This window comes from Mytilus galloprovincialis, chromosome 1 (genome assembly GCF_965363235.1).
Source record: "Mytilus galloprovincialis chromosome 1, xbMytGall1.hap1.1, whole genome shotgun sequence".
Taxonomy (NCBI): Eukaryota; Metazoa; Mollusca; class Bivalvia; order Mytilida; family Mytilidae; genus Mytilus; species Mytilus galloprovincialis.
Window position 1 is genome coordinate 13,631,689 of NC_134838.1, and position 27,290 is coordinate 13,658,978.

At 32.3% G+C, this 27,290-nt stretch overlaps 2 protein-coding genes and 2 long non-coding RNA genes across 6 annotated transcripts in view; 3 read left to right on the plus strand and 1 right to left on the minus strand.

Annotated features, from left to right (window-relative positions):
• LOC143066103 (uncharacterized) overlaps positions 1 to 1,079 on the minus strand; it is a 32,227-nt gene extending 31,148 nt beyond the window's left edge. The window contains exon 1 of one of the 3 annotated variants that reach the window (XM_076239204.1): positions 535 to 1,079. The gene's annotated coding sequence lies outside the window, so the exon portion shown is untranslated. The remainder of the gene's footprint in view (positions 1 to 534) is intronic. The other 2 variants (XM_076239203.1, XM_076239202.1) reach the window with 2 other exon arrangements.
• LOC143066227 (uncharacterized) overlaps positions 1 to 27,290 on the plus strand; it is a 257,038-nt gene that overhangs the window by 57,269 nt on the left and 172,479 nt on the right. The window lies entirely within an intron of this gene.
• Positions 18,566 to 26,036, plus strand: LOC143066150 (uncharacterized). The gene is made up of 4 exons (XM_076239206.1): positions 18,566 to 18,699; positions 23,637 to 23,712; positions 24,605 to 24,783; positions 25,437 to 26,036. Exons 1-4 carry the CDS (start codon positions 18,633 to 18,635, stop codon positions 25,574 to 25,576), a joined length of 462 nt encoding a protein of 153 aa, XP_076095321.1. The 5' UTR covers positions 18,566 to 18,632; the 3' UTR covers positions 25,577 to 26,036.
• On the plus strand, positions 20,941 to 22,510 carry LOC143066139 (uncharacterized). Its single transcript, XR_012975523.1, has 2 exons — positions 20,941 to 21,222; positions 21,441 to 22,510. It is a non-coding gene; the product is annotated as an uncharacterized LOC143066139 (long non-coding RNA).

The window sequence follows — 27,290 nt, forward strand, 5'->3', positions numbered from 1 at the left end:
TTTACTCCTTGAGTATTACAATATGAAATGTTCTTATCAGGAAACAGCTTAATATAAGCTAACATCTTGTTTCTGGATCCTTTATTTATTTCACTTGTATTATTATGTAAAAGCCTATGTATGTACCTGAATATAATTAATAAAATATGTTAACACTAAAAAATGTATAAAATGTAAAAAATGAATGCATAAACAAATACACATAGTGAAATGACAGAAATTTATTTTTTAATAAGCGTGTTTTCCTCCGAATTTGAAAAGTAACTGACATCAAGTAGGATTATATATATATATTTATAAGGTACCAATTGGGTTAATTAATGTGGTTAACTTCCAATGTACATGTACTCCTTATAAGATACACATAATACATACATATACAAGAGGGTACAAAAAATAGTATCCTCTGTCTACAGTATAGCATTTTAAAAGAGTTTATAAGTTCAAACAACACTATGTGTTAGTTATATTTACAAATCAGTTCAGTTTTTATAACACTCCCTTTAAACAATAATAACATTCACTCTAGCTTACCTGTTCAAATAAACGATTTACACTCCGAAATATACTATTTCAAACTACATCGTAACCTGGATTGTATAGGTAGATTTATCTGCTTATAATGAACAAGAAGGTGCAACACAACAACAAGTTATTATCTTCCTCGTCTTTAAACGGAAAGCCAACACATTCATGGATTCTTAGAACAATATTTGACCCGAAAAAACATGATGTCATGTCATTTAAAATCAATGTCGGTTTCCTATTTCCCTATTTAAAATTGATGACAGTTTCAAGTATTTGTTGTTATTCAGATTGAAGTTTACCAAATTTCTTTGTCTGGAGTCTGCTGTTGTGATGACAATAACAATGAATAAACAGTACATTCTATTTTTATTTTAACTTTCAGTTTCACAACTTTCCCCAATTAGTGCTAACATGTTTAACGTGTTGCTGTCGGTTTGTTGTCAGTACATTCTCTGCTGGCGCTAACAATCTGTCAATGTCGTCAGGTTCATCTTTTTATTCTTCGTAATATCATGATTATGAATTATATTATTGATATTTATTTGAACTCAGCGTTGAACTTAAATCATGAATATTGCAATGAACACCTACTTTATTGTGTGACTACTAGGTGATGTACTTGTATTTGTCAAGTGGTAATAAGACTACAATATTTACATTAACCAAATTTATTAAGAGGCTGAGCATTTGTAACTTTAAGAAAGGATGTGAGGAAATAAGGGGGAGGGGGGCTTGAATTATTTTGGGAATGGAATGGGTATCCAGTTTTTCGCTACTTTAGATTGGAGTAGCATCGAAATAGTTTTACAAAATGTGTGCACTCTGTAATTCAAATGTGCAAAAGTTATATCTCTAATTAGTATCTGATTATGCAACAGAAGTGTCGAACACTTGATTCGGATATCATATACATATCGTCTCATTTTTTTTGGGCTTCAAATTCAATTTTTAATGATTTTAATATGTGAATCATTACCATCTTCTCTTTGATAAATGGACATGAATAATAATAATAACGATTTAATAACGATTTGATGCCTTTGTTTTTGCATGTGTTCAAAAAGGTTTTCTTAGCATTATACATTATTCTATAAAACTATTTCCTGACATGACTACTCATAACACAATCTTGATTGAACATATATTCTAAAGGTTCTAGGAGTCGAGTGTGACATTTATAATATGTCTTAACATGAAAAGTTTTCCTTTGTTACCTGGAGATAAAGAGTCAAGCATCCCATACGCAACAATATACTAAAAACTAAATTTGTTTTTTGTAGGAAAGTCGACACTTTTTTTTTGTTTTCTCATTTTTTTCTGAACTTTATTTACCAACAGCAATAGTAGAAGATATAAAGATGTGCTGAAATTGGACAAAGAGTAGTAAATGTCAATGAGACAATAACATGTGTAGTCAGACTCAAGCTAGCGACTAATTTTTGCGACTAATTATATCGACCACTTAAGTTTGCACCTAGAAATAAAAATCAAGAATGTGAATTGAATTTTACGGATGAATTAACTACTGATTGTGAACCTGATTATGTAGGTTGAAAGGAAAACTTTTTAATGGAGGGATGAATACAAATCTCAATGCAAAGAAACACTGTCTAATAAAATTGACAATCTCAACTCATTGTGTGAAAATTTAAATTTTGAATCACAGGATGGCATAGATAAAACTGTTTCCGACTTCAGTGAATTTTTAAATGGAATCATGTCTCCATACTTTAAAGTTAGGCCAACAGTGAGTACGTCTAGGAAGAAACAGGACAGAATTATGCCCGTAATTGAAGACAAACCATGGTTTAATGATGAACGTAAGTCGGTATAATCTTTATAAAAAATTTCTAAATGTGTTTAACCATAGCAAGTGTAGTACACATCATTTGAACTTAGTAACAGCAAAACGAAATTATAAATTACTTGAAGCAAAACTGAAACGGAATTATAAAAAGCAACAAGGAAATATGTTAGAAGGCTTAAAGAAACACAATCCTAAATTATTCTATAGAAAATTTTCATCTAAGCGTATAGTTAAACCTAAAGCTACGGGGAAAGAATTTTTTTATCATTTTAAACGAATAGCGTCCGAAATTAATTCAGAGGAAAATTCAAGAAATGGAAATTCAAATAATGATGAAATACCGGTATATCAGGAATTAGATTGTGTTATTACCAATAAAGAAATACTATGTGCTATATCTAGTTTAAAGAGAAGTAAGAGTCATGGTATTGATGGATTGTTAAATGAATATTTCATCGAATTCCAGGATATGTTGATGCCAGTGTTTAGTAAATTATTTAATGGTATATTGGTTTCAGGACTTTTTCCAGAATCATGGTCTATTGCAGTTATGGTACCAGTCTTCAAACGCGGTGACCCAAGTGACCCGAATAACTTTTAGTCAGTTGCTTAGCCAAACTTTTTACACACATTATAAACAATAGACTAATTAAATGGGCAAACACGTATGATACAATAACTGATGCTCAATTTGGATTTAAAAACGGACTTTCCACTGTTGATGCAATTTTTGCTCTGCAAAGTATTATTTCAAAAACATTGTCGGAAAAGAAGAAACTGTATTGCTGTTTTGTTGACTATACAAAAGCTTTTGACACTATTGATCGAATGAATTTATGGTTTAAATTGTCTAAAATTGGTATACAAGGAAAATTACTGTCTGTTATTAAGTCTATGTATTTAAATGTCAAATCATGTGTTACAATAAATGGGTTTTATACAGATTTTTCCAAAAATAATGGTGGTTTAATGCAAGGGGAGGTATTATCGCCCATTTTGTTTGCTTTATATGTTAATGATTGTGAGATGGAGTTTATAAACAATAATTGTAAAGCTGTAGAGTTGAAAGAATTAAGTTTATTTTTATTAATGTATGCAGATGACATGGTCATTTTTTCGGAAACCAAAGATGGTTTGCAAGAGATGTTAAATGCATTGTATATTTATACCAAGAAATGGAAATTAACTGTAAATATTGATAAAACCAAAATTGTAATTTTTAGAAATGGTGGCGTAGTAAAGGATGAAGATAAATGGTTTTATGATGATGTACAAATAGATATTGTTAACAAATTTACTTATCTAGGTATTGTTCTTAATTTTAATGGAAAATTTGCTGTTGCACAAAAAAAAGTTGCAGAACAAGGTAGAAAAGCTATGTTTTGTTTATTTAGTAATTTTAGACAATTTTCATTTAATTATGCCACGTTATTGTCATTATTTGATACATATGTGAGTAGTATTCTATGTTATGGTTCTGAAATATGGGGTTTTCATAAAGCGCAAGACGTAGAAAAGATACATGTTGATTTTTGTAAAAGAATTTTGAATGTTAAAACAAGTACACCGAATGTCATGGTCTATTGTGAACTTGGAAGATTTCCAATGTTAGTAACCAGGAAATTACGTATATTTAAATATTGGATAAAAGTATTGAATAATAACAATTGTATATTACATGGTTGTTACAATTATTTATATGATATGTGTTTAAAGAATCCAAATGACAAAAATAACTGGGTTTGTAATAAACGAAAGGAATTGTTCCATCTTGGTTTAAATGATTTGTGGTATTCACAAAATTCTTTATGTAAAGATCATATTATTGTTATTAAACAGAGACTTTGTGATATTGTAAAACAAGAGTTTGATGCTACTTTAGAAAGTTCATCAAAATGTTTTTTGTATAGATATATGATATCCAATTTTTCTTTGCAGTCATATTTGTGTAAACCCATACCCGATATTTATAAAAAGTGTATTGTTAAATTTAGATTGTCATCACATAATCTAGCTATAGAGAAGGGAAGGTATTCCAATGTTAATAGAAACCTTAGAACCTGTACATTGTGTATTGATGATATTGAGGATGAAATGCATTTTATTTTATCGTGTCCATTATATTCTAATCTACGTGAATGTTTGATTAAACCATATTATTGGCGTAAGCCATCTGTTTATAAAATGTTACAATTATTAAGCACTACTAATGTAAAAGACTTGTGCAACTTGGGAAAATATATATTTAGAGCACTGAAGCTCAGAAATGACTGTTTTAGTAAAATGATTTGTAATTCATTTGTTACAAATATTTGCTATTTGGAATTATATTTATATGCATTTATTTTTTGTGTATTTAAAACTTCTGTCTGTTTTGTCATGATCGTATATTTTTGTAATATATATTTAGTATATATTGATTATACATGTACCTATATGTTGTAAAACATTTGGTTAATAAAGAATTGAAGTTAACAATAAGATCATTCAACTTTATATGTCACTGTTTAAAAAAAAAAAAGCATAGCTCGGATTAGTTTGTCGATTTATAAAATATGATTTACTTGACAAGGTAAAATGAAAAGCTGTGTTGCATCTTCGAATTCTTACAATTTTAAACTTTAAATGTACGGTCTTTTGATTTGGCTCTGTGTCAAATGAAGTGTGTGTCTAGTTTAAAGTGCATATGACTTTTTATTCGCTAAATTTGCCGAACTTTTTTATGATATTGATGTGGTCGATTTTGGCCTAGTTTTACCAAAATTTAGAACAACTTTTAGTGAGGAAACAAAATTTGGCCGCTACCAGTGATTAGCAAATTGATATATCTAGAGCTAGAGATTAAATATAAATCTGGGCAGTATTTGATAACCGAAAATTTTTGATCGTGGGTTTTGGCAAATGTTAGGGTTCTGTGAATTCACAAAATATTCGTATATGCATCATCTTGCCAAGTTCCATACGTAAGTACATTTGGTTCTGGATATTACAGTTCTAATGGTGGTTCCATCAATTTGTCATTTGCAGAGGAAATTTCATATTTTTCCTTTTATTGATTGATGGATTGTTGTTTACCAAAACTTTCAGTACTCTTTGTTATATCGTTTCGGTCAGTGTGTTTTGATATTTGTGATGAAGAATGTCCCCTTTTCTTTTTTCGTTTTTAATTTTTATTCAGACACAACTTTATCAATATACACACAGTAACCTTTAAAAGACAACTGCACACGGTTTGGCAGCTGTACATATAAAATGATGATATAGACAGGATTTTAAATTACCTTTCCTTCCTTTCCTTCCTTATTAGTTTTATTGGGTTTCACAATACTTGTTTAACTGTATAAATACTCCATCAAATTACAAGTACTTAATAAATTTACAAGTATCATAAGTTGGGTCATCCTTTACATTACAATATAACAATGTGTATGTGAAAATAACAAAGAACTTAAACATTTCGGTCAAATCTATAAATCATATCTAACTTAGTGTCAACTTCTCACTTGCCAATTATCATAAAACACCAAAAGGATGTTTTGCATTGCAAACTTATGTATTAAGTAACTATATATCAGCGAGTAACTTGATATAAAAGAAGGCTTATTATTTTCTTCTATATTTCAGAGGTTATATGTATTCCCATGTGAATGTTATTTCAATATAAATATGTCCTAAATAAAGTTGTATCGCTTACACAATTAATAGGGAATGAGACGGTATCTATAGGTGGAACGGTAGTATTTGCATTCCAGAATTTATGTTGCTCTTTTGTGTACCCTACTTATAGTCCAGTCGATTTGTGCAGATTTTTGACAAAATTGCTCAGATTGTGGTAAAAGCATGAAATTTGGCATAGTAGTAGTATATGTCATGGACAACATTTTAAGCTATGGACCCAATCTGAAAATCGAAATTGGCAGAAGAGGCGGCCATTTTAAAATGGCGTCCGTTTGATCTCAATAGATTAATAATAGAAAATCATGAAAATGATATTAGAGAAGATATTGATATGAAATCTGGTTGATAGAATAACAGTGCTGGATCCAATTGTCTTGTAGAACAAAAGTTTTGGAAATATTACCCATATGGAATGGCGGCCATCTTGAAAAATCTTTTTGTTAAGCCAAAATATGTAGTCATTATTCGATATAATAAAAAAAAAATGCATTGTGGAAGATATATACAAATGTATTTGTTTGAGCTAGATAAACAGGACAAAAAGCTAGCCTATCCCCCTTCCCCGAGTTATTCTTCTGTTTTATAGCGGGTACAAAAGCATTAAAACGCGGACACGAAGTGGATCATAAAATGAACTATTACTCTGAAAGCATTATTCGTGCAACCGCTTGTTCAACATAGAATAACAGGAGAATTTTACTTTATACGTAGAAATAAAGCAAGAAAATATTTGTATACCTGTTCTTTATAATATTTGGTTGATTACTGGATAATTCGTTTTGTTGATATTGTTGTTCATTTGAAACAATTTTCAAAAACCTTGATTGCAGACATAATGAATTTTATATCATACACGTAATGTTATAAGAACGTCAACTGCTCAAATGTTCTCAATTGACGTTAACAATATCTAACAATAAATGAAATGTACATTTACATGTTTTGTCAAACCAAAAATGTTTATCATATTCTATCACATTGTCCTCCACATAAACATAGAGTAGTACAACTTAATACTGCCTTTACACATTTGCAATTCCTTAGTATCTGTGTTCACTTTGACTTATAAGTTAAGCGCTTGCTGTAGGAAATTATTATATAGTCAAATGGTATATTCATCACAATTGACAAGGACTGTCATCTGAGGACTTCATATATATATATATATTGATTTTTTGGTAGCCATCTTGAATGATGGCCATTTTGAAAACATGAATTTCCAATATATCATTATTCGCTAATCTTATTAATTCACTGTTTGCATTCGTACTTTTTTTACTAATTTATATTGGATATTCAAAAAGAGGCCAGATAAGGCATGCACATGTTTACAAAATTAAGATATCAGTATCAAAATTTCTGTTACTTACAAGTAACTTTTTAAAACAGAAATTACGTATATATTATATAATTTATGACCGAAAGTTTTTTTTTGGAAAAGATCAAAATTGTAGATTTCGAAAACACTGGAACTAGATATAAGAAAAACACAATGGGCAATTGGAGTGGAAGGAATGTGTGAAACGGCAAGAGAGGACATGTAAGGGTTTGCAATGCCAAGTTGATACAAACAGAACAGTCATAGACATTTGAGCTGGCAATCACTCTTTTGATGCAAGCATACGAAGATGTTGGGTCTTGAATTGGTTTTCCTTTCGCTCAATTCGAAACAGTTGAATGAGGGCTATGGAACTGCAGAGGCACTCATGAATCACAAGGCAAAATGGCACAAACCATGTCAAGCAAATTTTCAGACCTCAAAATATTTCATCAGCAAAAGGGAAAACATACTTCTGATGTTGAAGATAAGTTGCCAATTGAAAGGAAACAAGGACACTGTAAAGGGGAACTGGATCAAAAAGAACAATGACTGCAATGTATTTTTTTCTGTGGTGATGTATCTGAAGATCTCCATGATACATAGACATTTTCAAATCGACAAAAATAGGGCGAGACTGTGCACTTGTACTACAAGACATATTTCCTTCGCCAAAGTAAGAGCTGGTATCATGCTTGATGATTGATGAAACTTGACAACATAGCAAATAGGCAGAATAAAAGACACAGAAAGAAAGCCAGGAATCTTTTATCCTTTGAGTTGTGCTTTCCTAAATAATGAAATACATTGATGGCACACGGTCTTGAAGAAGTATTGTACCAATCTCCAAGCTTGCAGATCACGCTAAATTGTACAGTAAACGACTGGAAGATCTTAGAGTTACCATGAAAGGAAGAACTGATACAACGCAGTTAAAAAAATTGGAATGTAGCTGCTATAGGATATCTATAAGCATACAAGCAAGATAAATTAGTGCTCTTGATTTTCAACAAATGCAATCGTGAAGCTCTAAAACAAACCAAATAAAAAAAGTAAAAATGAAGGCATCACCATAGCCATAGCAGACAAAATATATGCTTGATACTAAGAATAACTTTACAGGGACACTCAATAACAGCTGTTGACACGAATCAGTTCAACAGACATAAGTTTCCTTAGTAAGAATGATACAGGATGGCCAAACATCAAGACACAGTCCAGAAATATCGTTGAGTGGCAGACAAGACTTACCATTTCTCAGCTATAATAGTTCAATTGTGCAACTCGTCGTTGAAAGGATACAACTGCAACTTATCAGTCCTCAGATAGAGAGTAAGATGTCTCAACGATTGTGGAACTGATTCATTTGGAATGTACCTTTTTATAGTAACAAGCTTAACTCTTCAAACTTTTCTAGTTACTTTGACTATGAAGAGGCCTTCATCATCACGACTAAAAGACATGGCCTGTTTCAGAACTTCCCCAACATATTCGTTGAGAATCCGGAGAAAAACGCAACCTTTCATGTGTGCTTGCATATCATCTATGACAGCTTGTATTAATCATTCCTTCCATGACAACTCATATTTACTAAGAACGTTTACTGTACAATTTACCAATATCATCAATTTCAAATATTAAAACAATATCTGTTCCATAGTGTGAGCCGTCACTGTTTTCTATCAATTTGGCGAGTCCGATTCCATGGATAACAGATTCTTGACTTTTTTCTGTGTCTCGACTTCTGTCTAATTGCCCTGTCGTGCAGTTTTAACAAACATTTAGCATAATATCTGCTCCTGAAATACTAATCTCCAGCACTGTCTTGCTAAAAGAACAATGGTTAGTAGTACAAGTGACAGTCACATACTCTATTGTCGAGCCTCCTGATGATAGTCAGATACCTCATCACAATAAAAAGAAAAAAAATCCTGCAATCATATTGTTCTTGTTAATTCATCACAACTGTGGCTGGTTATTTTACTGTTATTTTCAATCCGTGACTCATCTTAGACTTTTTTCGTTTTTCCTGACAAAATATATTTTGATCTTAAGATTTGCTTTGACAGGATAAGTACCTCTTGCCTTGTGATTCCCTCATCACATTGCCTTCATCGACTTGGAACAGTTGTATGCTTACAGAAAATGACTTATTACCGGCTCAAATGTCTATGTCTGCTCTTTTTGTATTTGATTGACATTGTAAATCCTCATGTGTCCTCTCTTGGCGTTACGGAATTCTTTCCAGTCTATTTATTATTTTTTCAGCTCCATTGACTTAACACCTATGTATTATTCCTTTTCAACATACAGTGGTCATAAATTATATTGTATATACGCATTTTTTGTTGGTCAAAAAGTAACTAAGCCCTACATGCTAAACTGCAATTAAAAGAATTTACGCATATTTTTTTAATACATTTATGAGTTAACATATGCATGCCTTATTTCAGCACTTGGTGAATATATCCTATATGAATAGCAACAGTCATATAAATAAATGATAAGAAAAACTAGTTCTAAATGCATATAAAACTTAGTATTTATTCCAAAAACCATTTAGGATAGCGAATTATGATATATTTGAAATTTACGTTTCCAAAATGGCCACCATTCAAGATGGCCATCTAATACTTTAATAGTCCTCAGGTGATATCCTTTGTCATAAGATATACGACAGTTTATCAAAATTGGTAAAGTAATATATTTTTTCATATTTTATTAATAATTTTTATTAATTTTTTTGACATGATTTCAAAATGGCCGCCCAGAGCCGCCATTTTGATTTTCTGAATTGGGTCCATAGCTATTAATGTTAGTTATTACCTCAACTAACACTCTGCCAAATTTTATGCTTTTACCACAATCTGAGCAATTGTTTCACAAATCGACTGGACTATTAAATCAATGTATCTAAACAGTGTGATTGGACAAACAATACAGTATCAACTGAACATACTTTCCCAAACTGAGGGATGAATCAGGTGTATTAAAATATAAAATAATTTTACATACAGATGAAAATGATTTTTTAAGTTTTTTTTTAGTTTGTATTCACTGCACCATAAAAGACCTAAAAGCACTAGTTGCCTTAGGTTTTTAAAAATAGCAAAAAAAGTAAACGGTCATGATACATATTCAAATTCATTTCTAAATAGTGAAATGAAAGTACTTTAGTTAACTTTGAATGTAGATCTTTTTGCATTGTTAGAAAGTGGTGAAAATTCTAAAAAGGCTACCATTATCCCTATGGGCAATGAAATACTACCGTGCCACCTATACTTATATGTATCGGAACTATGAGACATAAAACATGCGCATTGAATATATCAATATATTAAACTAGTTCCCTGTCCTTAACCTTAGTGAACTTGGTGATCTTAGTGAATCAGAGACTAGTATGTTGCAAGGTAGAGAACTAGTCTAATCATTATATGATATTTTTTTCTGGTCAACGGGAGACAATCAGTATTATTTGGGATACGTACCAGTAGAAAACTAAATAGGAACGTAATACCTGTTTATATGAAAAAGGTTACACAATCAAAAAGTAAATCACAAAAATACTGAACTTTGAGGAAAATCAATTCGGAAAGTCCATAATTACATGTCAAAATCAAATAACAAAACGCATCAAAAACGAATGGACAAGAACTGTCATATTCCTGACTTGGTACAGGCATTTTCAAATGTAGAAAATGTTGGATTAAACCTGGTTTTATAGCGCTAATCCTCTCACTTTGATGACAGTCTCATCAAATTCCGTTATATTTACATTGATGCGTTTATTAAACTCGAACGCGAAGACCGTTTGGCTTTAAGGATAGGAAAATATAACATATAGATGCATGTTTGACCTCATTCTTTATTAGGGAAAATCATTATTGGAGAAATGACACGGACTCGTTATGAAGAAGTGATTAATGCGTCTTCTTGCTATGTCTTCATTTACCAAAAGAATATTCCTTCTATTCCAACAAATATAAAAACTATAGTTTATAGAATAGCAGTTATTATGAAAAAGTCTGTTTATACATGTATATATTTGTTTAGGGGCCAGCTAAAGGACGCCTCCGGGGTGCGGGAATTTCTCGCTACATTGAAGACCTGTTGGTGGCCCTCTGCTGTTGTTTTTTATTTGGTCGGGTTGTTGTCTCTTTGACACATTCCCCATTTCCATTCTCAATTTTATGTATGCTGGCGTTTGGTTTTTTTTTTTTTTTTTTTTTTTTTTTTTTGTAAGAAACGTCGCACGCTACTGGTGTTACTTTGGTGAAATCACGGACAAGACACATTCATCTTGTTAATTTTTAAACATAAAAAATGATATTATAAAGTGTTGTATATCATTTTTACAGCTTTTAAACTCTTCTTTCAGATTATTGCAATTTTGTATATATAACAGACCATTTTCATTAATTTAAACTCAATAAAACCTTTATTTTGCAATATGATTTCCTTGTCCCGCGTTACACTTTTAGTTTTGTGAAATTCTGAATACTGTAAAAAAACATATACATTTTTTTCCAAACGATATAAAAGTTTGTCTAGAACAAGCAATTTATAAGTGGTCAATGACGTAATATCGATTTTTCTCTCTCGAAAAGACGGAAAGATAAAAAAAAAAAAGAGAGATCAAGACGATACAAATAATGTGTCCCATGCACGAAAGGTTGCCGTAATTTTTTTTTAAATTGTCCCAAAAAGAGAATTCAAGAGCAATCTCCAAGTCTAAAGTAAATAATTCTTATACTAGTATTTTGTACAAAGATCACACTTTCGCCTCATGCAATAATCAGGATTTTTTTTAAAACAAATTCTTTTTATTCGAGTTGATTAGCAATGTCCGACTTTTTGTCCCCTTCAAACCAAATTAAACGTAGGGTTACGTTTTCTGTTTTTTTCATGATGATTATTTAATACAGTGCCATTCGCTACATAAAATAAAACATTTTAATGGATAAAAGTACACATTTTTTTCTCTCTATTTTGATATTTATTTCCCATAAATTAAAATCTAATATACGAGATATCAGATAAAACAAAAATGTCCGATACAATGTCCCTACATACGATTTTGACGTTTAATATTTAAAAAAGTATGCTTCTAACGTTCCGTCTAATTGTCATGATTGCGGGTTTCACAGACGATTTGGAATACTGTACTTTATTTTGTTGCTTAATAAGAAAACTTTAAAATGAATGTTTTATGTAGAAGCTATACCGATTCATAAAGAAAGGGTGGGGAGAGAGATTTCCTCGCGGGACTGAAGTGTTTTCCGGACTATAATAGTCGGATTCGCTATAATACAAATTTATAGAAAAAAAAAACCAGCTATAATAATTGTTCCCGCTAATTCCCTCAGTGCATATATTTGTGCAGAACTGCTACGCTAGATATGCCGTAGTCCTTTCGCATTGACATTCTGGAGTGCAAAAATGCATTTAGTATGGGCGTTCATTATCACTGAACTAGTATATATTTGTTTAGGGGCCAGCTGAAGGACGCCTCCGGGTGCAAAAACTCGCTACATTGAAGACCTGTTGGTGACCTTCTGCTGTTGTTTTTTCTATGGTCGGGTTGTTGTCTCTTTGACACATTCCCCATTTCCATTTTCAATCTTATTTGCAGTGCAATCGAATGCCTTTATAATTAAGATGTATATAATTAAATGGTTTTAATTCAAATTACTTTTTTATTTTTTATTTGTTAATAAAAATAAAGCTTAACATCTTTTATCTCAGAAAAAAAATTAATCCTTTCTTAGGAAAAACATCAATCCTTTAAAATTTATTGTAAAAAGCCATCTGAACAAATTGCATTCCAACGTTTTTATATTGTCTTGCGTCTTTGAGTGTGTAACGTAAGGTGACACCAGTATCGTTCGACGTTTCTTAAGTGTTTCTATTGATCTATAATTGTTTACCACTTATAGTTGATATGTATCCCTGTTTTTTGTTTGTGACCCAGATTTGTTCCATTTCAATCGATTTATAACTATTGCACAGCCCCGGTATATTGATGTTGCCTTTATTTACAGCTGTTGTAATACGGTTATTATACTTTTATTGCTACACACGGAGAATATAATGTTTCATATGGGGGCTCCGATCATACGGAATTGTTAACTCTTTCGCTTCAAACAATATCAGTTAGGGATAACCGTCAATTATCTTATATGTTATGATAATAAAAACAAATTAACTGTTATATTGTTATGTCGGCACTAAGATCTATGAAGACTGTGTATGTAATATGTCTTGTAAATAGTTATCAAATGTACGAGGATTATAATTTAATACGCCAGACGCGCGTTTCGTTTCCAAAGTCTCATTAGTAACGCTCTAATAAAAAAGTTATAAAGCCAAACAAGTACAAATTGGAAGAGCATTTAGGACCCAAAATTCCAAAATGTTGTGCCAAATACGGCTAAGGTAATCTTACTGCGATAAGAAAATCCCAATTTTTTTCCAAAAATTCAAAGTTTTATAACAGGAAATTTATAAAAATGACCATATAATTTATATTCATGTCAACACCGAAGTGCTGACTACTGGGCTGGTGATATTGTAAACCGAAACGTATTCAATTCTATATTTTATTCTATGTAAGCCTTTTCAGTGAATATAAAGTAGCACAAGGGATGCACAAATAAAAGAGGTATCATATGGCCAAAGCCAAGTTTGCATACATTATCTGTAAAAGTAGAACACTCACTCAATGCGCAGGATATCAATCAAATCAACAATGGATTTGTGACTGTTTTGGGTCATAGTTTTGCGTTACATAGTTATTCAACTGTTTACTAACAACACGCATATTGCATGGAAAACTGGTTTCCTCTAATGTACAGTTCTCTAAAATAATTGGCTGTTCAGATGTGAAAAATGAAACTATTGTTGTTATGTTAATAAGAACCAAAGTTATGTATAATAGTATTTTTGTATTTATCTAATTTCGCAATATGATTTTAATATTCAACATAGATTTTACTAAAATAATTCCAAATGTTTAATTCAAACCTTTAAACAGATCTTACCAACCGTTTTGTTTCAAACATACCAAACAGCAAATAGGGTGTATAGATATGCTGAAGTACCTATTTGATAAAACATGGCAACTTAAATAAAGCCAGACAACTATCCCAAAATCACAGCGGACAATAATATACTATTTTTTCCAGGTCACCGTGCATTCAGCGTTCTAGAAGACAAATGCATAATTCTTTTCAAAGCAATTGTAGTCAAACAAAATATGAAGCAACCCTTAATTTTGATGTTGTTAATCTGGTTAAGGATGCAGCATTTGTAATCGGCAAACAAAGATCAGTGCGTCATGGTTCATTTCTAGTGTAGTAGTGAATGTATTGAACGTTCAGATATATTTAGAAAGCCGCCGAGATATAATTACAAATGGCTGTTCAATAACAGTAGCTATCAAAAAGTAAACTAACAAAAATATCGAACACACAGGGAAATTCAAAACAGAAAATCCTTTGTTAAAAGTTCAAACACATCTAACGATTAATGGAAAACAACTGTTATATGATCTTATATTCCTGATTTCGCACAGGATGTTCTTTAAGTAGAAAATGATGTATTAAACCCCTCACTTTTACGACGGTCGCCTTAATTTTCATCATTTTGACAACAATGTATGTACAAAACAAAAAGATATAATCTGTAAAAACGTCAACAAAGGAGTACAACGGTCAACATTGTAATATAATCTTAGAATAACTATAAAAACAAATAACTGTTTCAACAAAAAAATGCATGTGACAAAATGGTATGTAGACAAAGTACATAAGCAAAAATGAAAGACGAGTATTCAGAATTGACCAAAGCACGATAACAAACGAGACGTGTAAGTACCGAGCCACACCATAATTATTATAATCAAATGATAATGGTGAACCTCCAGCTGTATAAAAGAGAGATGAAAGATACCAGAGGGACAGTCAAACTCATAGAAAGAAAATTAACTTACAACACCATAGCTGAAAAAGAAAAAGACAAACAGACAAATGATAAAACACACTACATAACAGAGAAAACTAACGGTTAAGCAACACGAACCCAATCAAAAACTGGGTGTTCCCAAATGCTTTGGGGGTGGGGGGGGGGGGGGTGGGGGTGTAAGCAGATCCTGTTCCACATGTGGCACCCGTCTTGTTGCTCATGTTATTTAAAACTAAGTAAATAGTCTAATTCGGTAGGTCATATTCGTGAAAAGGGAAGGGGATTGTAGTTACGACATAAGGAACATATCCGATATTATTTGTGAAACGGTTATTCAATAACGGTCAAACAACTCGTGATGGCGTCCGTAAAATTGACAGAAGGATGATTTCAACTTCACCATTTGTATTTATGTCCAGACTGACCATAAGACTTTCAGTCTCATTAATTTTAATTTTTGTTGTATTTCTTGTTTTGATATACTTAACAACAACGATTCGTCGTAAATTTTTGCATCATTACATATGACCCATCTATTTGTATTGGAACTATCAGTGTTGACAATACAATTTAAATTATATATGGTTGACTTATTGAAGCAAAAATAAAGAGTTGTGTTGGCTCATCAACCACCTATACCTTATTTATTACTATGACAACAAATCCTTGATTTTTACAACAAAGCCTGAAAATTATGTTATTTGGAATGTTATACAAAAGTCAGGGAATTTTGTATCACTTTTATGGTATCGACAGAAAATAGATCATGTATTCAATGCTTGTTACGCTGATTTCAAAGAAATGTATTTTATGATGGTATGATACTAAATCCCTAACGGGACGGATTGTGCTTTATATTTATATGATGAAGACCTGGCCTCCGGTCATAAAACTTTCGAGCATGATTTTGTACTCATACTCCAAAATCAAACAATCAAAATGTTGGTTTTCATGTTACGAGCACGATGTTTGTGCTCCAAGCACTCAGCAAAGTTTTATTCCTTCACGGCCAGATCTTTCAATCAGTTTAATTGAGGTTTGGAGCTGGCATGTCGGTAACTTCTAGTAGTCCTATGTTGATTTATGTATCATTGTCATTTTGTTCAGTTTCCTTTGTGTCCTATTCTGACATCGGATTTCTTTTAAACTGAGTTTTACTGTGCGTATTGTTGTGTGTGTTTTTTTTTTTTACATTGGCTAGAGGTATTAGGGAGGGTTGAGATCTCAAAAACATGCTTAACCCCGCTGAATGTTTACGCCTGTCCCAAGCCAGGAGCCTCTGGACTTTGTTAGTCTTGTATGATTTTTAATTAATTTATTTTTTAATATATTTGACGTCCATCATCACTTAAATAATGCATATTTAGGTGCAATCTGAAGCCATCGGCATTTTCTCGCTGTATTCGAAGACCAATTGATGGCCTATGGCTGTTTTCTGCTCCTTGGTCAGGTTGTTGTCTCTCGGACACATTCCCCATTTCCATTCTAAATTTTATTTGCTACGTAGTGATAAGAAAAAAATTAACATATTATTTTTATATAGTTAAATATCGGCTGCTCGGTACACTATGAAGGCTTTTTGAACTCGTTTGCTACGCTCACTCGACAAAATAGCTTGGTATTATAAATTGCTACTGATATTTTACGATGTATACCAATATACAGACAACCTGATAATCGGTACTTCGTTAATTGGTATTGACATTAATAAGACCGTTCTCTCGCTTGAATTGTTTTATATTTGGAATTTTAGAGCTTCTTTAGATTACTATGCGGTACGGGTTTTAGTTTGCTCATTGTGGAAAGCTGTATGGTTATCTATAATATTTGTAAACTTCTACAGCATTTGGTGGAGAGTTCTCTCATTGGCAATCATACCTCAACTTGTTTCTTTATCAAGAGAGACGTGATTAAATTATTATGATAATTAGGTCTTTCCACCTTTCCGTGGAAAGACCTATTGTATTTGTTCTGATTATTATTATTTTTTTTAATTTTTTTTTCTTCCGCCTAAATTTTTTCTTGCGTAGTATTGATGTTTCAAAAGATGTCGCTTAGATATTTGGAATATGATGTCGTATAGTTTATATGCTTTAAAAATTTACAACCGCGTAACAAAATACTTTACGTTGTAAGAGTTATCTCCCCAAACACTGTTTTTCTTGTGGCCACTACTCCTTCACAACCGTTAAAGATTGCGACAAATTGATTTTATCAAATTGCTTGTTACTTCTTCAGGATTAGGATATTCATTTGGACCGAAGCTTTACGGAGACTCCATATGAGAGTTATTCCCCCTTTTCCATTTAATTAAGTGATATCCATTTCCAACTGGTAATCCATAAGTGATAGAGACCTAGGGTCTTCAGATTTGAGGTCCTTGGTCCCAAAAAATGAAAATGAGGTCAAGGTCAAAGGTCAAGGTCATATTCTAAATTTTGATTTTGGTTTATTTTCACTTCTTTCCAAATACCGTATGACATATTGACAAATAATTTTTCATCAATTGTTAGTTGCGACATGTCCTTACTTGTATATTTAGGTTGAAAGGGTGCGCATACAAGAAATTGGAGTTTTCGTCCATATTACATTTAGAATTATGCGTAAAGTGGTATTACTCATTAACCAAACATATTAAAGACCTAGGGTCTTTTGATTTAAGGTCCTTGGTTTGTGACCTTGAAATTGAGGTCAAGGTCATAGGTTAATAGGACGTTCTAGATTTTGACCTTTTCTTTAAATTCATATAAATACATCGTAAATCCATAGGAACTAACTTTTTAAACTGATTTTTCATATTTCAATATCAAAATAGATCTTTACTAGTGGAAAGACCTACAATTGTTCTCTGAACAATTGGTTTTTAATTATGTTTTTATTTTTTACAGAACATAGTAATAAATCGATAAGGGGAAAACAAATCCGGGTTACAAACTAAAACCGAGGGAAACACATCAACTATCAAAGGAAAACAACGAAATAACGGAACACTGAAGTGCAACAAGAATAAAACGGACAATGCAACATACATAAAAACGAACTATTGGATAACAACTGCCATTTCCCTGAGTTGGTACAGGACAGTTTAAGAAAAAAATGTAACACCGTCTTGCAGAGAAAGTGCGAAGCATTGATGAGTTCCATTTTTTTTTTAAATTTGGCCAATGAAGGCGATAACTTTTGTCAATATATTTCCCGCTGTGGCAATATGATTAAATACAGTATACCTGATGTCACCTGTACATACATTAGACGATAGATAAATACTTCATGCTTACTTAGTTTTAACGCCATTTGTAAGTTTTACCTGTCCTTTATCTACATTGTATGTAAATACAAATGGCGACTGTTATATTAGGACAACGTCAATACCATTTAGGAATTTTTATTTTATTAACTTTAACTGGTAAGACTTAGTACTTATATTGTCTTCTTATCAATAATCATAATTAATTGTTCCGATATTTCGTTTTTTTTTTTTATTTGTTAACTAAAGTTATTGTTTGCTGTAATTACACTAGTGGATATAAAGTTAACTTGAATGATGTGAAAAAGAGCAGGTTATTGCAGCAAGACATTGAATTCTGAAATAATATAAATATATTAGCATCGATGTAATATTTTTATTCGATAAAGGCGCTTGCTAGTAAGAGAAAGATACATTAATATTAATTTTTGCATGTCTCAAAAATCACCTTTCATATATAATGTGAAACTAATTTCTGTTACATGACTTTTCTCAAGCCCTGAAGGAACAATAAATCATATGTAAAGCTACATTGTGTGGGTTCACACTGCCGATCAGACCAACTCGATCAATCCCGATCAAGACAAATTAAGCGACCTGGAGACTGGTCGTCATCGGTCTGACTTTCTACCCGAGAGTTTTTGACATGCATGTCAAAAACATTCGAGTAAGGATGGAGAAGCCAGTTACTCGGGAAGAGATCGGAGATTTGTCGAGTAGCGGTTGAATTGATCAAGAAAGTATCTTGTAGAGATCGAGTTTAGTCGGAATACGAATAGTTTACCGATCAGTACTCGATCATTTCGATCTTTGATTCACTAATATCAGATCATTTCCCGATCAACGCCAACCTGTTCGATATGTGGTCCAGATTATATCGACTAATGCCCGATCGTTGCGACTTCTATATTTTTTTTTCATCCCAGACGAACCCAGAGAACCCGATCTCTACGCGACCACATTCGACCACTCTTCGATCTCTACTCGGCCATACACGATTCTCCAAAAATGTGTGCAGCTCTGATTAACTCTTATAACTTTGCTTCTGCAAAACTATATTGTCTCTATTTATTTTTTAACTATACACAAATTCCTCCATGAACAGTACGCGCCTGTACATTTGCAAGGATGACTTGTGTAAAATTTTAAAAGAGAGACAACATATACCAAAAGAACAATCAAACTTAAAGATCGAAAACAAATCGACACAGCAATAGCGAAAAACGAAAGCCGAAGAGAAGACAAACAACAGTCTACAAAACAAAACAAAGAAAAATAAAAACTTAGCAACACGAAACCCAATAAAACCAGGTACATGTATGAACTTAGGTGTTCCTGATTGAAAGTAGATCCTGTATTTTGACCCCAGAGGATTATTCTGATATGAAAGTAATTGTGCATTAAAGTTCATTATAAGACAGCTGATTACTAATATAGCCTTCAAAGTTAGTTATTTAAGAACATCCATATATTTTACTTGTTTAATATGCTATTTTTGTTTGACTGTCCTTATTTTCCGTGTGTCCAGATTTTTTTGTAGTATCACAATAAGAAGATGTGGTATAATTGTCAATGAGACAGAAATTAACCACTATATGTCACCGTACGCGTACGGTCGAATGTTTTCAAACACTTTTTTCGTACGGTTTTTTTAAGCAATTTTATATAAAAAAAAAACTGAGACGAAAGACACATGATTTTCATTTGAATTCGTGATAGATATGTGACCAGGGGAAAAGCAGCTTCAGTTATTATTTTAGACAATAATATAAAATTCTCGATTTTGATATTTTAGACTTTAATTCTTTATGTTTTATAATTCATTATATTTTATAATTTCTTTTCTATTTACATTTCGTATCCAGGACTTAAAATCCTTTGATATGTATTTAATTCTCAGTTTGGATATTGAGTGACATGTTTATTCCCGATTTTCCCACTTTTTAAAATTTTAGAGTTCTGATTGTCCCACATCAAAAGTTCTGATTGTCCCACATTATTGTATTATATTGTTAAATATGGTGCTGGTACTTAGGTTTGCAAAAACTTTTCTTTTATAAATGCCATCCATAATAGAGCTTGCAGATTTTTTCTTGGAGTGGGTTTTATAATGTAAATAATGTTAATGTCAATATGTTTTATAATAGATGCATTCTTTATATAATTTTTAATGTTATAGTCTCTTGTAATTCTGTACAGAATGGCTCTCTTTTTATATTTATATATTTTTACATTTAATGTAATGTTGTATTATATGTTATTGAGAGATGAGACTTAAAAAAAATATTGAATTGAATTGAATTGTGAAATGTTCTTAAATAAACAAAAGACTTCGTGTTTGCTTTGTTAAAATAACAAGGATTAATTATTGCCTGTTCAAAGCGGTAGTATTTCAGGGGGGCGCATTTCATTTGCGCCAATTTTTAAAAAATCAAACCTTTCATTTGCGCCACAAGGTTATATATCATTTGCGCCAAAAAAAAAAACCTTCATTTGCGCCATTTTACAGGTATGACAGGTAATATAACGGAAAAGTTAAATAAATTATAAAAACTTTAAACGAGCACAACCATGGAGTAAACCAGCAGAAAGTAGAATCTCAACAACTCAGAGTCCGAGTTCGGAAAGCATCTGGTGATATAACTGCAAGACCTTCAAAGATAATACGCACAGAACTACAAGGTAATTTTGTTTGTCACCTATAGTTATCTCATTGACATTACTACCACATCTTCTTTTGTTAAATTCATTTTAATTGAAAAAAGAAAATAAGAGCAGAAAAGTTAAATGATTCCATTGTCTTCCAATTTGCCATGTGATTATGGACTTTCTAAGTTCCTTGTATGTTACTTTGTATTCTATGGATAAATATTTTTAACACCATTGTTTTTCTTCTTCAGGAATGGATGAAAACCACCTACGTACAAATGACTTAAAAAATGTTGCCTTGGCTATATACCGAGAACGAAGAAAAGATTACCCTACTTTACCAAAAGATAAAGCAGATATCCACGAAGCAGTGAAGGAAATGAAAATGGAAACAAACAAATTTGAGAATTTTCTTTTGATAAATGATGTTGAAAGTGGAATTATCATTTTTTCCTGTACTGCTAATCTTGAGTGTCTTTGTAATGATGTACCAGATGTATTTGTGGATGGTACCTTTAAATGCTGTCCAAGATATTTTTTTCAAATGTACACACTGCATGGATGTAAAGATGATCAAATTGAAGACTGCTTCGTAGATGATATTATGACTGAATCTCCAACTGATAGCAGATGCATAAAATTTGCTGATTATGTTTTGGAAACTTATATAAGCCCGGAATCTAGATATCCACCGTCATTTTGGGCTGCTACACCCACTGCTAATTTTAAACGAACCAACAATGGACCGGAGTCATTCCATGCACATTTTAATGAACAATTTTATTCAAAACATCCAAACATGTTTATTTATGTTGACGTTGTAAAGAAGATTCAGGCTACAACATACATCAAAATCCGATCTATGGACACACCGGCTGCAGTTCGACGATGGGAGAAAGAGAAAACTGACTATCTTATGGAGAAACATGGCATGTACCTAAGAGGGGAAATTTCAAGGCATGACTACATCAAGACCGTTGCATATAAATTTTGTGCCAGAACAGACTTGTAACTTTACTATAGTGCTAACAAATGTCTCAGTAATGTTCTCCAGTGTATAGTGCTTTCTTTTCTGTTTTTATCAAGGTTTTAACATTACTTTAATGATTTTACCAAGGTTTTATTCAGGTTTTAACATTACTTGTATGATTTTATCGAGGTTTTAGCATGACTTGTATGATTTTATCGAGGTTTTAGCATAACTTGTATGATGTTTTATACTGTTATCGAGGTTTTAGCATAACTTGTATGATGTTTTATACTCTTATTACATGTATTTCTGAGGAGTATGTTTCTTCATTATTAAAAGACTTTTTGAAAATTTTTATGTTTTATACTATTATTACCTGTATTTACCTGTATTTACCTGTACTCACCTGTAATATTGGCGCAAATGAAAGATTTAGTTTTTGGCGCAAATGAAATATGGTTTGTGACGCAAATGAAAGATTTTTTTGGCGCAAATGAAATGCCAATTGGCGCAAATGAAAAGCACCGATTTCAGGGTTATATCAATTTCATTGATGTATAAAATATGATTTTTTTTTTTTAAATCATGAAATTAATGCACCTTTATATGATAAAAATATATCATTTCTGAGTGATTTAATCATCAGATTACTGTTCTTTTCATTAAATAATATAACATTTCCTATTTATAATATACATAAAAAATGTTTCTTTTATTTGTAAAACAAATACGAATGCCTTTATCTATTCTGACATCGGACATTTTTTTGTTTAAATTCTAAATAAATATTAAAATAATGCATAGTTACATTTAAAAAAACAATTTGCTTTCTCTAAAAACAAGAAAAACAATACGTAAATCTAAGATTGCTAGTCACCAAAAGATCGTTGCTGATTTTTTGTTTGCTTTTGAACTGAAATAATTGACTGTAAATAGCAGAAGATAATGGTGATGCTAAAAACTTACCTTTATTAAAACTAGCTAATTGTGTGTACATTCTTGCATACGTCAGTTAAAATTAAAAAAAGAAGATGTGGAATGATTGTAATCAGACAACTCTCCACAGCGACCAAATGAACAGAAACTTACAACTATAGCACACTGTAGGGCCTTCAACAAAGAGCAAAGCCCATACCGCATAGTATGCTTTAAAAGTCCCCGAAATGACGAATGTTTCTATTAGCTAATTAGTGACATTTTACCGTTTGCTCGGCTTTCAATGAATATATAATATAACAGACTTTAAATCAATAGGAAAATGTTATTATATATCTTTACCCTTTTATATCTGAAATAAGTCAAGGTTGTCTTATTAATTTATTTTACAAATATCATGTACTACAATTTAGTGTCAAATTAATCAAAACAGATACTGTTTATATGATATTAATTTTGGCAACGACAACAAATATCATTTCAACTCTCGGATTTATAAAAAAATGTTCTATTTTATACTCCGATTCCTTTTTTCTTTCAGATTGCTGTAAGTCTGATGCATGTTCTGACGGTGAAGATTGTTTTGACGACACCAATGAAGATAATGAGAGCACTTTGTAAGTTTATTCATCAATTGTCCATACATACGACGAGTATGTTTGCATTAGCTTTTAGAAATCAAAGGGGTAGGCCCGGCAAGAACCCATCTTGGTCCCAAAATACAGCGTTTTTACAAAGTTGCTGAAAAAGTGAACTTTAAGCTACTCATTGGAAAGTAGAATACTTGTGTTACATAGATATGGGCTGTTTCAACTTTAATACACTGGACATGCATCAGATAAAATGGAAGTGGCTGCACTCTATATTTGAATGTATGTTAATATATTTAAGGATGTACATAACATTAAATAAATGTTGACTGAGACCGAACATGACAAAAAGACATCAAATAACGTTATATCAGTTTATCAAATAGTTTTTTTTTAAAAACAACGTTATATTAAAATGTTACTGTATTATATTACAAGAATAGTTTTACACTTATTTCATTTGACGTACATGTGAACTCATTGAAGGTTATATGCAACACGTATGCGTATATATCTGCACTGTGAGCAGTGGCGGATCCAGCCAATTTAAAAGGGGGGGGGGGGGGGGTCCCAACACAGAGTAAAGGGGGGAGGGTTCCAACTATATGCTCCCATTCAAATTCATTGATCGGCCAAAAAAAGGGGGGGTTCCAACCCCCGGACCCCCCCACCCCTGGATCCGCCACTGGTGAGGGCAATACATGTATAACATATGGGAAAATAGGTCCTGAGTTTTGATCTCTTAATAGTGTTACAGCAAGTGTCTCTGGACAATCCGGTTTCTTCCAACAATAAGTGTATTGAAATTGTCATACAAGTGCTGAAAGTAGCGTTAAATACTAATTGATCAATCTATTTAAAAGACATTTACAAAATTCAATGCACAACGATTACATCATTAAATATTAATCTATTTTAGCTCTTCAGGAGAATTTGCTGGTATAATAGCTGGAAGTATTGTTGGCGCGTGTCTGTTCTTGATTTGTGTTATTTGTATTTGTAATGCAGTGAGGAGAAATACGTCATCTGAACAAGACCATTGTCAAGATAAACCAACAGGGTCATCAGTGTCACATATAAGTAATAGAAATACAACAGGTAAATATTATGTCATTTTATCTGCAAAAGAATGAAAAATCATATTATTTTTATTTTTGTGATTGCAATGTTTTTGATATGGTCAGTGAGGAATGATAATAGATATTACCATATTACCGACTTTTGACTGCAGAGTTGTTATGGCAGATTATTATGTATAGTAGGACAATCTTGTACTCTGTCAAATATGGGCAAACAAAAGAAGTAGTAAAACTGAATATAATCGGTGCAATTGTTTTGTGGACGGACTGTTTGAATATCTCATTGATGTCATTAACAGTATATTTATTCCCAAATTAGGCCGATTCTTAGTTTGAAAAGAAGTAAAACATATATGTGTAATTTAACCATTGTTTTTTTTTTTTATTATCTAATACGATATTCTATAGACCATGTTCTGAAATGTCGAATAACATTCAAGACAAGTTTCTTGAATGTAAACTCATGCCCCATACCATATCCTAGATTGAAAACTCATATCATAATGCATATCCTATACCATGCTCTTGATCTTTAACTCTCATTAAATACCATTTTTGAGTCTAGAATGTAACTCATATCCAAATTAAACCACATCAGAAAATGTCTCCGAATGATCACATATGATGTATGGAAAATTGATATAATTTATGATTTGAAAATTTATATTGCAGAGACTCCAAGACCAATACAAGAGAATGGAGGCTATATAAATACTGGATTTGTCATGGAACCCACAGCACCACCGTACACTGATTTTAATTCGGCTCCACCTTCTTATGATGACGTCGTAAATGGAGATTTTTGTAAATAAGCCTCGAATGAGTGGACACATATTTCCTGCGAGGAAGGTTATAACCGACGACAAATGTCGATATCATAGAACTTGATATATAAATGCAATTCGACATGCTAGACACTACCATCTACTTGTCACCAGACATCGAATCCACACATGTACCACTACGTCTACTGCACAGCCGTCATTGAGATGACAATTAGCGCATAACGTACATTAGTTTATCATCCTGGCTTCCGTCTAAACATGATTTGGAAGGAGAGAGTACAAGCTCTGGAATATCTATGTTATATATGATCACAAAATCTAGTATAATCAACATAAAATTACACTAAGCATAAGGAAATACAAAGACTACGGCGCATAATATAGAATAAAGATCATCAGATAAACTTCTCGGAATACTTGATATCATATCCAGATTCCTCATTGTTGGAGGAGAAATTGCATTAAAGATAATTGTCTGATTCAGAAATAGTTTATTCATGGCATGAGCTACATGTATGTAAAAATAGGGAGATGTGGTATGATTGCCAATGAGACTCGGGTGGGTCCACCAAAGTTCAAATACTCATTTTAACATAGGTAGCCATTACATTCAGTGGCGGATCCAGAACTTTACCTAAGGGGGGGGGGGGAAGGGGGGGGAGGCGCTGACTGACCTAAGGGGGGACCCGCTCCAGTCATGCTTCAGTGATTCCCTATATAATCAACCAAATCTTTCCCACGAAAGGGGGGTCCGGGCCCCCCAGCCCTCCCCCCCCCCCCCCTGGATCCGCCTATGACGTTTGTCATTATCTTTACATCAATCGTAACCATGCTTTAGAATGTTTACATCTAAAATGATTTCCTGTATTCAAATTAGCATAAAACATGACATAATATACATTTAACGTTTTTAGATTTTAGTAGTTTTATAGAACACCACAATTTTTACATTGAAACAGACATTAAACATTAGAAAGGCAGCCATTTTGATTTGACGAGACAAATCCAGTCTAGAAATAAAAATTTCAAACAAGCTTTTAGAAAGTATTTATTTAATTTCCTAGCGACCAACAGAAAAACAATATCCGTTTTTATCTCCGGCATCGTTCAGCTGACATTGCAATTTAAATTGTATTAAACGTCACACACATTCAACCAAAATGAATGTCTTAATAGAATTAGAACTTGGCCTTGTTTTAAACAAAACGACCGAAGGATATCATACTTGAACCAACTGAGGACCACTGAGTATCGTATGATCGTTCCAGGTCTCAAAGGTTTAAACGGAAGACCACTCGAAATTTTATGGATTTACTTGAAGCCCGGGTGTCTTTGTAAACTATTGATACACAGACAACGTGGATTCGAATAGCGATCAGAATATGCCTTTTGGCTACTAACAAGATAATTTACAACTTAACTTTAATTAGAACAATATGTTTCAATAATCAATACACAGACATGGGCGAAGCCAGCGGGGCCTTAGGGCTCGCCCCCGCCCTCTCTTTTGGGAAAAAATGTTGATTATATAGGGAAATTAAGCATGACTGTAGCCCTCTTATGGGGTCAGTGCCCCCTTGTAAAAAGTTATGGATCCGCCACTAATCGACGATTAAATCAAATATATGGATGAATGGAGATGTGGGGTACACGTCAATTGGACAGCAACCCAACAAGAATAATAATGAAAATGCAATGTTGAATATTGGACATCGTTTATATACACTACTTAAGCGCTTAT